The 12536-nt window shown below is 36.7% G+C and overlaps 1 protein-coding gene across 1 annotated transcript; it reads left to right on the top strand.

The window, feature by feature from the left end:
* Positions 1–854: 854 nt before the first annotated feature.
* On the top strand, positions 855–12311 carry LOC145676614 (cytochrome P450 2U1-like; the record flags this gene model as incomplete). Its single annotated transcript, XM_081747447.1, has 3 exons — positions 855–918; positions 3032–3215; positions 12197–12311. Coding segments are annotated over exons 1-3 (363 nt in total), but the record flags the coding sequence as incomplete, so codon positions are not given.
* Between the last annotated feature and the right edge of the window lie 225 nt (positions 12312–12536).

Genomic DNA, 12536 nt, shown 5'->3' with positions numbered 1-12536 from the left:
AGACTCAACGTTAACAGGTATGCATATAGAATAGTACGAAATTAAATGTTGTAGACTAAAAAGAATCGAATAGTTAGAATTGAGTTATTTTCGCAGATCATATAGAAAAGAGAATACATTAGATAATACATAAGGAAATTGTCATTTAATTATACTGTACATTGAAACAGACAAGCGTTAATGACCTAATTGTAAGCCAGAAGTATCATCTATTTGCTTTGAAGGTATGACATTAAAAACCAGCATTACTTAAAAGAGAACTAGAGCTCGAAAGTGCAACTTTGAACATTGTACTTATCTATTTTTTTACTCAAAAAGTATAAAAAAGAAAAAATCTTCAGAGTGTTCCAATAATAATTCAAACACGTGTCACATTTTGCGTAACTGTGTGATTCATCAATAGTATAAGTTTATAAAATAAATAAGTCTCCCAGTGAAAAATATGAGAATAAACACAATGGAGAGTTACGGATAAGGGAGGAGTTAATTCTCCATGACCAATATGAAACAGATGTATTGTGTTTGTTCTAATTATACGGAGGGGAGAACGAACTCACAAGGAACGGACATCAACGTGTCATCCAGACATCCGAATCAAACCTAGTACATTCGATAAACGTAACAAAGATGTGTTCATGCACAAACCATTAGGTGTCATGGACAACAGACTAAGTCCTTGGGGCCCATTAACTCTGTTAGTATAAAGACAATCGTGAACTTGTAGTGAAATAGCTATTGCATTAACACTGTTCATTAAAAGCAATGGTTTATAGTTCATTTACTTCAGCATGAAACAAGCTTTCGAGATGTCCTATGTGATGGAGACCATAACCTGAACAGAGAAAGTTGGGAGAATGTCGGGAAAACTCCCTCCAAAAAGCTCTCCCATCAACTTTGGACCCCTGTGGAGTGGTCTGGGTAAAAGCACTCAATCCAAATATATCGCGAGAAACAGTAAAGGGGATAAGAAGTGTGTGTACCAAGTTTTGTATTGATAGACAGAATGGGTATGAGGGAAAAGCAACGCTCCTATTTTTGTGCATGAACATAACATTCTTATATTTATCGAATGGACTATGTTTGATTCAGATGTCCGGATGACACGTTCATGTCCGTTCCTTGTGAGTGTGTGCCAGCACGCTACTCTCTCTTCGTAATACTGCTGTGTATTATGGGTGTAGGGAAAAACGGCTCACGACAACCTACCGGGAAATATAAGCTCCAGCCGGATCTCGAAATGATGACGAACCTGTGCCAACTAATATTTTTTGATATGGAAGGAGAGTACTGGAAGTGGTCCTTCTCCCGAACTCCGGAAGTTCGTACTTGACTATGACAGCAGTCCATCATACATTACCCAGTGGGTCCAGTAATACTCGGTGTACGTCTAACGCCATTAGAAGTACCGTATTGCTTGAAAGACAGTACCGGGAAAAAGTTTGCTTCTTATCCCAGAGTCTAAGATACTGACACTCTGGGTAAAGGGTAACAGATGATAATAAAGGCAAATCGTTTGCGTGTGTCTTTCACTATCTACACACATGTTTCTTTAATTATCCGCCAATCTATTCATCACAAATTACTTGCAATCCAACATTAGTGTTTTTAACATTTTAAGTTTAGGAGATAAATAAAATACTTCATTTCTGAATTATTGTTCCACAGCAGGCGCTGTAATTCAACCAATCAAATCAAATGAAGAATGATTTAATACAAATCCATAACTACGACGATTAGAAAAAAGTCACGATAATCTACCCATACGGAATACATGCATTGTTTCCAGATCTTACAAATATGTGCATGGAATCACTGTCAAACCCAGTCATATTTATGGCTAAATTTTTATACTCCTGGAAGTTCCTGTCTCTCAGCAAAAGTACAATTTTTATCGATTTTCAGGATAAGGTCCTCTAGCTTATAGGAAATGTCGTCTTTGATAACAAAATGTATTTTAAGTACTTCCTTCAGTTAGTGAAAAGGTCAAAGTCACAGGGATCATATTTGTTGAGTGCAGGGCTGCTCAGGGGCCTTGTATTCCAAAGCGTAGAATTGTGACTATGGATATTGCCCTACACGATAATAATAGGATGTGCATGGAACTATTGTCCCTTCGTGAGCAAAGCAGGATTAAGATGATGTAATTAGAACCTCTGGTAGAACGCGACATTTACTGTGCGGTTAGGAGAACCCGCAAGATGGAATGTGTTCACATGATACGCATTACACACCACTATAAGAATTACTTTAAGCTTTAAGGCATTTTGGAGGAATTTTTGGAAATTTGCCTGGAGAAAAAGAGTGAGGTAATTCATTAAAATGTTTCAATTCAGGATCGTACAACTGCGCCAGGGTTTCGTCCATGGTGATGATTCGATCCAGAAGCGCTTGTGCTCCCACTTTATAATGCCCTAAACAGTCACTTGTAAAAGTTTAGGGTGATGAACACAATTTGATTTTGAGACTTCTAGCATGTAATATAACACATAAAACATATACCAGTGTAATTAACTCCCTTGCTATCCAGCCCTGATTCGCCGGAAAACCAACTCCAAGTACAGGGCTTGTGTACAGGATTTCTGCACGTGGTGAATCCTCCTCTGTTTTACGACTTTGTCGGAATGCTACATCTGAGCGGTAGGTAAGTCTGAAATAAAAATATTTCATTATCATAGATTTCCAGGAGACCTACAAGAAACTGTCTATAGTTTCTGCCCCAGGACAACTTAATCTGTATGTAACGTTGCTCCAATTTCGGAAACATGATTATGGTAGTATAATTTCACACCGAAATTTAACTACTATGTCTTCGTATGCATCCAAATATTACACGAGCAGCCCTGATTGCTATGAATAGCTTTTTACTATGTGTGCTAGTAACAGCTACACAATCGTGTCTTCATTTACAATGTGATCACATTGTTGCCAGTGCTTTCTCTTACTCCTCATAAATTTACATAAAATGTAGTGTTCACACCACACAATTTCTCACTGTTACAGTTACTTTCCCTCTTAATGTTTATATTTACAGAGGCAACTTGTAACGACATAATAACAGATATGCTCCTTGGTGGCTTGGACACAGCTAGTAACACGTTAAGTCTCTTTATCTTATATATGGTGCTGCATCCCGAAGTTCAGGAAAAGGTCCAGAAAGAAATAGACACGGTTATAGGAGATAACAATTCGCCGTCCTACGTCAATCACGTTAAAAGGTAAGGAAGGAACTAATGATTCTTTCGTGTATAGTTTAACATGTTTCACAAAAAGGAAAAAAGATGTTTCAAATTTTACATGATCCAAAGACAGATTTCCCCACTTTCTTATGCAGGGTTGGTTCTGTAAAGTAATGAGATTAGTAGCCGCTTGACACTGTAGTAGCCAGCAGCGATCTCCAAGGAGAAAGGATCTCAGCTAAGCAACGCACCAGGCGGCGATCCCTCCGAGTTCGAACGTTTTCCTCACGTTCTCTGCCGTGGCAAAAATTAAATAACAGCTTTAGCGCCACGCGTGATCCTCACTACGTCAGAGCTCTTATGCGACTGTCGCCGGCGTGTTGCTTAGCTTACACCCCCCATCACATATCCCACCGCCGGGGAGCACGCTGCTGTTGACTGGAGCACCGTGCAGAGACAGTCTCTATACTTTACAGACAAACTCTGTATATACGTAGATCATGTCAATAAATTTATACATAACTTAATATATGGTATCTGAATATTCTTTTGTGTGTTGTATCCTTATTATATTTTGCGTTCAATGTACAACGGAATAGTCACCTTTGGTCAGTTTGAATGTCTTTTGCCTTTCAGATCTCCACTTGAACCTCCTTCCAGAGTCTAAATGAATCATGTCTTGATATAGTAAATAACGCTTACAAAATAAAAAGAAAACGAAGTGACAACGTCTCCATGCGCTTGATCCAACCACACAAACTTATCTCAATTTCTCATAACTTGGTTATTTGAGACAATTTCGCTTGCTCTGAATGGGTCATATATACGTGCAGTATATTACTTACTCAACCGACGTCGTTGCTCTAATGATATAGAAAAAATGTTACATGACATTTTCCAGCTATACGTCCCACACAGTTTCGGACTGGCTACAAGTTGGCCCCGGCGGCTGGTATATTATGTTGCCCCGAATTCTCAATCCTCCCAACCACCATTACCCCAGCTGGCCACTGTTTTCCCACGATAAAAGCACACTATCATCTTAGATAAAGAACCTTATTCTTTAGTGGTCACACCATAATTATGCCATGAAGATCATAATCAGTGTTTCTTCCAGACATGTTTTTGGGGAGACATTGCTCCCCCGGAGCTCCGAGAGTGCCCCCCCGGAGAGACTAAAGTAATACATCTATAATATAATAAATAGAATAGTACCAGCAGTGGGAAATAAATATTTTCAGAAAACAATAAACAGATAAACAAACGGTTTTAATCTTGCTACTTTACCAAGGTATTCTAAAGCTCGTGCCGATAGTTGTTTTCTTTTTCATATTTAGCAATTAGGTGGTATCTTGTGTCTGTAACTGCCAACCTTGAACGGAAGAGTAACAATTGAACGTCGTGTTGCACGTATAGCTGAAACGAATAACACATGTAAGTTATTCTGATTAGGTTAATATTGGCGATTATAGTTTTGTGCTTTCAATTAGTGTGTCTTGTTTACAGGTGAGTGATTTGTTCAGTATGTCTTCTAACAAGAAAAGGGAAAACGAAAGTCAAACATCTATCTTGAATTTTGTTATAAAGGAAAAAAAGTTGGACATTAAGCTTGAAATATCTGTGGACCCTGGCCCATCGAATTCCTTGTCGACTGACTGTACAAGTCTAAGTGATAATACGCCAGATAAAAGTAAGTGTAAGGGAAATGCAAACGGACTAGAACAAGAGAAGGATGTAAGTATTGATGTTGAGCAGTCGAAATGTATTTCAAAGTGTTCAGATGATAGGGCAAATATAAAGGAGCAAAACCTTTGTTCTGTTGAGAAGAAGCGTTTGTATATTAAACAGTGGGAACAACAGTATGAGTGGCTGTACGAGGACAAAGTACGTGGAGGTGCCTTTTGTAAATATTGTGAGCGATATATGAAGAATGACCCTAATGTGCAGCAGAAAACGGGAGGTGTTTTTGTGACTCATCCATTCACAGCATATAAAAATGCATTAGGAAAAGACGGAAAACTGGAAAAGCATAATCATTCAAAAGCGAACATTGCAAGCCTTGAGATGGACAGGCTGCGAATGCAAGTAAAAAATAACCCTGTATACTCTCAAGTTCTTCGTCAAAGTGAAGCCGAAAAGGATCGAAACCGCCAATCGCTGGGAATGCTTGTTCGTGGATTGTACTTCTTGGTTAAAGAAGAAGTGCCGCATACAACAAAATATGAGGCACTAGTGAATAATTTGCTTGTACAGTGTAGTCCAGAACTAGAAACGTGGAAAAATGAACAAAGTGAACGCTCTAACTACTGCAGTAAGAACACTGCTTCCGAATCGTTGAGTTGTGTTGGTGAAGTCTTACGTTCTAAAGTGACTCAAAAAATCAGAGATAAAAAGTTTTCGATAATGGCTGATGAAAGTACATCAATAAATAATAAAATGGCCCTTAGCATGTGTTTGCGATATGTAGAGGACAGTGCTCCGGTTGAAACATTTTTGGCGCTGTTGACCATACCTGATTGCAAAGCCGATACCATTGCTAATGCTATAGACACTGAAATGAAAAATCACAATTTGAAATACGAAAATCTCATAGCGTTTAGTTTCGATGGTGCGTCTAATCATAAACGATCCTATATTAAAAGTACCTGAATGCATTGAAGTACGGTGGCTGAGTCACTATAGAATTGTGAATGCAGTGAAAAGGTGCTTCTCGGGAATTTTGTTGGCTCTTGAGGATATTCACAAAGAAGGGGTTGATTTTGCGTCACTTGCGGGAGGAATTTTAAGCGAAATAACCAACAAAAGCTTTGTTATCACACTTTGTGTTATGGATGCATTACTAAGTGCGTTGTCTCACTTGAGTAAGCAGCTTCAAAATGCAACCTTGTCATTTTCATCTCTGATGTCTATGATCGATGCCTCTAAAGAACATCTTACGAAGATAGCGGATGAATGCTGTAGCACCAATAGCGAATTGAGGACTATGATTTTGGAGGCCATGCAAAAGCCTGAAGAATTTTCGAAGACTTTTGTGGAAGACGAAGATCCTGAGAAAACGCTTAAGAACCTGAAGAGTTATGTGTTGCAGGTTGTCGAAGAGATATCAAATAGATTCAACGACCGCGCCCTTGGCCTAATGGAAAGTGCATCCTACTTCGAAAACATAGGCATGTTTTTAAGTATCAAGTGTGTAGATGATGTAAAGAAGCTGTGCAACTATTTCGTCGATGTTGATATGGAACCGTTATGGGCAGATATAAAGTCATTTCAATTTTTCCTTCGGTCACTGATGAAGAGCACTGAAAATGCTTGTTCGGATATAGACCCCGTTCTTCCAAAAGTACTTGAAGTGAAAATTGGTTATGAAAATCTACATAAAATATGTGAATCGGTCATGTGTGTACCTATATCAACAGCCAGTGTTGAAAGGTCTTTCAGCACAATGAACAGGATATTAACAAAATTGCGATCTCGTGTGGCAGAAGAAAACTTGAAGCACTGTATGTTGATCAGCATTGAGGGTGAAGAAGTGCCAAATTCGAATTTTATCAATGAGGTAATCAATTCATACGCCAAAGCAAAGATGAGAAGAATACGTCTTCTTTAATGATTAAAAACAAACTACGAAGTGAATTTTTGTCATACGGACGAAGTTATAATGTAAAACTTTTATAAATGTCTATTGTATTTAATATTATTAGTACATTTCTATTGTATTTGCCAATTATATTTTTCGAACCGAAAAAAGAAAACTTTTACAGGCCATGAATAAATATTTTAACTTTATGGTGATGATTGGGATCATACACTTCAGTATTTTCGTGGACAAGAAATAACAATATTGACATTTTTACATAACTTTAGAAAAGCAGCTGCTAAGTTATACCGAGACCGCATGAAAATAATATGTGCCCTTCCGTATACTACGTGTGCCCCCCCCCCCCGGAACATTTTTTCTGAAAGAAACACTGATCATAATATAAAATCAGAGTTTATGTTACGTAACAATATTTATGAGAATAACACAGACAAAATTATGAATTTACTCTTCTAGACAGTTCGGTGCAACTAGCCGAAACGTCATCTGTTGGGCAATTCTAAGCGTTACGCACGGGACATTTGTACACAAAAACTGCTTTCTTAAACAAAAACTTATTTTCAAATAAAATAAAAATTATCTTAAAATGAGGGGAAATTATTAGTGCATAGTTAAATAAAATGAAACACTCAAAACAATCGCAAATTTGAGTTATAAGCCAACATTAAGCGTTACGCACGGGACTCAGACAAAAAGCTCATTTAACAACCTCAATTTCATTGGACATTCTCTTCGATTTATGCATTCTCTGTGCATTTTTATTTTATATACCATTACTTATGTTCTACATTCATCCTCCTTACTGTGCATTATATTTTTAAATTGAAAAATAGAATTTAATTAGTTTCTCATTGTCTTCTTTTTTCGACTCACCGTTACACACAGGACAGAAAAGTAACCATGCAATTGTTTGGTTATTCTACGGCTGTTACTATGCAATATCCTTACTAAGAGATTGATATTTTAAGATTAACCCTTGGACATTAACAATCCAAAAAAAATTGCATTCATAATTTAATTTAAAGGAATTAAATTACATTCCAAATTATAAAAGTCCAACTTTGCTAGGCAATTTGCTGAGTCGCAACAAATTTTTAATGGAACGCTCAAAGAGCTTGATGTATACAAGCTGCTGCTGCGACTGTTGACAAGAATATTAGTTGTCGCAGACGTTATTTTACATTTTTTCTCTTTCTCCTAACCTCCTCTTTAGATTTTTTTTTTTTTTTGGCCTCCTTTTCATTTGACCCTTGTCTGCGCGACGATCGCCGCCTAGCCACCAGGACCAGTTTGGGACTGGTCCCACAGTTATGCTCTGAAAGAAAATGACCGCTGCACGAATGACATTTAAGCAAAAGAAGGTCATTTTAGAGTGGTATTTCATTGTTGAAATGAGCTGAAGTATAATATGAGTGGAGGCGTAATTTGGAAACAGGTCCTCCTATACGTTCGACAATTACACAATGTTGTGTCAAGTTTGAGACGTTTGATGCCATTTGATAAGTATAAAATGGAAGATCGCAAAGATGTATAGCTTGAAATCCTGTTTCTTGAACTTTGGTCTTATAAAAATTGCAATCAAGTTGAACACCTTCAGTAACTGTACAGATGCATGTAACGTGTATTGTACTTAATTGAGATATGTATAAAATTACGCTCTAACACATAATATAGAATTTGCTTTCGTTAAAAATATGTACATGCATTTCTGGAGAAAATCTGAAAATTTTCACAGTAACGTACATTTTATGATTGTTCTTTTTTTAAAATGTGATATACAATCAAAGATAATAGTGATTTAGTATTATTAAGCTCTTTCTTATATCTCTTTTATTCATGATATGCTCTATACAAATTTTGTTTGTGAGTGGGTTAGGTTGATTGATTCACAATAGCAAGGAATTTGTGTAAATCGTTTTCCACTCTCTTGACATATGCAGGTCTAAGTGAATTTTTAGTGGTTATATTCTAGTGGTTATATATCAATTAATTAAAAATGTCCCACTCTAATCCAACTAGAGAAACAGAAAATATTGAAACGTGCAGATACTCACTTCCTTTTTGTGTAAAGAAATCGTATTGCGACATCCTCACTAAAGTAACTAACTAACTCTATGTCCTATGGAACCTGGAGGTTCAATGCCGCATTCACAAAAGCTCTCTACTGACTTCTGTTCTTAGCCAATTGGATCCAGTTTCTCCTTTCTTTTCCTATTTCTGCAAAATCCATCTTAATATTGTCCTCCCATCTGTGCTTAGGTCTTCCTAATGGTCGTTTTCCGATTGATCTTCCAGTTAAGACTTTGAAAGCGTTTCTACTTTCTTCCATTCTGGTTACATGACCTGCCCACCTGAGCCTGACATGTTTGGTAAACCGTATCAGTTATGTAGTTCCTCGTTATGAAATTACTGCCACCCCCCATTCCCGTTCTTCTTTGGTCTAATATTCGTCTCAGGATCTTGTTCTCAAATACTTTCAGTCTACGTTCTTCACTCAGAGTAAGTGACCATGTTTCGCAAACATACAGAACAACACGAATGATAATAGTTTTCTATATATTAAGCTACAAATTCTTCGACAGAATTCACGACGACAAAAGATTTTGAATTGAATAACAACACAACTTGCCTGCTATCAGTCGATATTTAATTTCTTCGTGAATATAATTTTCGTCTCTTAATAATGATCCTATATATTTGAAAGTGTCCACTTATTTGATATTTTAACGCATCTATTAATTTGCCGTATAACTTGTGGTGAGACAGGGGGCAACTGTCCGCCAGGGAAGCTTACCGTCCTTTCAAGGGGACCCATTTTAAGACAAAATTTTCTTATTTTATATACGATACGGATATGAAATTATAAATGAAGCATCAAACAGGTTAACAACATTACATAAACAAAATAACACACAAAAGGTAAATGAAACAAAATGATTCGTGGGCTCATTTCAGGAAAAAAATGTCTATTATTAAGACCCTACAATTAATATTTATTCGTATGGCTTTGATATTTGTGAGTATCGTCCCCTTAATTAATTTGTCCTGTATGGCCCCAGAGGCGTAACTAACCTTGCCGTGCGGGAGGGCCTAAAGGCTCTGGGGGCCCCATAGAGAGTTTGAGAAAGATGGAAAGAGGTGTCCCAAAAATGAGAAAAAAACTTTTTCCTATGAGCCCAACTACGCGTATTAATGCTTGCCCCCCCCCCTTCAGAAAAAATCTAAGTTACAAAGCTGACTACGATTCCGAAAAACTTCCATGTATCTCATTAAAGACATACTCACTAAACACACAATAATAAATCGATCATACATATCCTCATAGTTAAAACTACAAAAAGACTAGGTTAAAATATGGAAGTGAGAAATTCAAACATTTTCAGAACTGCAACAAAAAATCTATCTGCATGATCGCTATTAATATTTTATATTGTTAAATCATAGTCTTCACGTTTAAAAGCATAATTTTGGGGATCACGTTTTAGCTACATTCTAAAATCTTTAACTCTCTTTGCTATTGTTGTGTTTTTGTGTCATAAGCGAATGTCTGGTGTTGTAACTCAATGTTGCGAACTATTTGGTTACCTTATTGTAAAAAATTGTACTGCATAATGTGTTTGTAAACAATAACACAATCGTCGTACAGCATATTGAAAGATATTTCAGTTTAGTGTGATGTCAAAACGGATGATGTAAGGGACATTTTTAGTTGATCTTGCTTTTGAGAATTCTTACATCCACAGTATTCTTCATTGTACTAGGAGTCTGAGTTTATTAGTCTAGGAAAACGCTGAAGCAGAATAAAATGTCAATTCTCAGGACATTTACACGGGGGTGAAGGTATGTTCTTTCCAATCAGAAACCTATCTACAACATTCTAACCTGACATTTATATCTATTATATATCCCACAGACATGCTACTCAAACAAACCCATAGACATGCTCAACACAACATACACTCAATTTAGTTTATTCTGAATACACTTTTAAGAATTCAGTGACTTGCTTTTTTATTTTGTCACGGATCTATTTGGACTTTAAACAAACAGTGGTGGAACATCCCCGAATTATCAACACAAATAATTTGCACATCAAAGTTGCGTTAAACGTGTACTGTTAGTTCCAGATACAGGTGCATTTTGAGTTTGACACGAAACTCTAACAGCTACACCCTACACCATTTTGATAAAAGAAACTCAGGTTCACAATATATAAGTTGATAACACACGTATCCATTATAACAGTGCATAAAAACTTATTTCTCAAGAAAACCTAAGACGTTTAATTTAATAAAGAAAAGAAAAGTAGTCATTTTGTTGCACGGTGATGGACGAAATGGATTATTATGAAAGGATTGGGAAACTGTGCATATGAGAGGAAACGAAACAATCCCGAGAAAACCCCTGAATATGTGAGTTGTCCGTCAGAAACTCACATAGCACGTAATCGATACAAGGGACTTCTCGCGCCAGAAGTAAGAGCTCAAACATTTTCTAATTTTTCGTCTTTTTTTTTCCTTATTCTCACTTATTTTATATTTGTTATACTTTCCATGAATACAGGGTTTGAAAGGAACATAAACATTGAAAATACACCCTTTCCTTCAGAGAAACCCGAACACTCAATGGATTCTACTTTAACTTGCAGATCTACATTTCATATAGCCACAAAGATGATACTAATTTCAGTATCAAACTATGAAGACCAATATTGGATTTGCCTTCCAATTGTTTTCTAAAATTGCTCGACTACCCTGCATCGATCCACCGTGCCCCCTTGATCTTTTTTTGGGGGGGGGAACATTAAATCAAAGAACCTAATGTTCCAAGTTATTTGATTGGATTAGTTTTAACGCCCCTTTCGGTAGTGAGACTATATAGTTCCTGGAGCATAACCCAAGCCACGTTAATACCCGTTGGGAATCTAAACCGGGTCTCCCGCTCCATAGACGTGACACTAATCATATCACCAAAAAGAAGTCCCTTTGCGTTCAGGGAAACAAAATATTTTCCATTTCTTTACCTTGCAACTTTAAATTTTTCTGTCCTAATTTTCCGCTGGTTATATAGAGTGACTCAGTGGTAGAACTATCATCTCTGGTGCTAAAGGTCCCTGATTAGGTAAACATGGAACGTAACAATAGAAATTCCATTTCGTTCATTTATGTATAACTGGTTACGTCATTCAACTGAATATCGAATTCGGTCCCTTTGAGTGAGATCAAAAAAGAATATGGTTTCTTTATCTAGACTGATGTAGTTTAAATCTAACTCTACTACTAAATGCTCTTCAACATTTCAATAACGCCAACACACTACGTGGAGTTCTAGTACTTATCTTCTATACTACGTGATATCATTATATTACTGATGTTTTAATAAATTACAGTATTTACATTGCACTCTCTTTTCTTTTATTCAGGATGCCCTACACAGTTGCCACTATTCTTGAGTTACAAAGGATAAGTCCAATAGTACCACTAGTTCCGAGAATGGCCATGGAAGATTTTGATCTACTGGACTACAAAATACCTAAGGTGAAAGACTGGCATGTTTTATTATTTTTTTGTGTGTGTGATAAAATCGTATTAAGTACATAGCATTGATATGAGATCATTTGATATTGCTACTTCATTTTAATATAAAAACCATTGTTGCAGTGGTAAAGGGTGTCGTGCAAAATTGGGGAGACACATACTACCACACACAAACATAAACATACTTAAGACTAACGGCTTTGTTTATATTTCATATATCAATAT

Source organism: Thermobia domestica, unplaced genomic scaffold (genome assembly GCF_964235325.1).
Source record: "Thermobia domestica unplaced genomic scaffold, izTheDome1.hap1.1 HAP1_SCAFFOLD_244, whole genome shotgun sequence".
Lineage (NCBI taxonomy): Eukaryota > Metazoa > Arthropoda > Insecta > Zygentoma > Lepismatidae > Thermobia > Thermobia domestica.
This window is presented reverse-complemented; position numbering and strand designations above follow the sequence as displayed.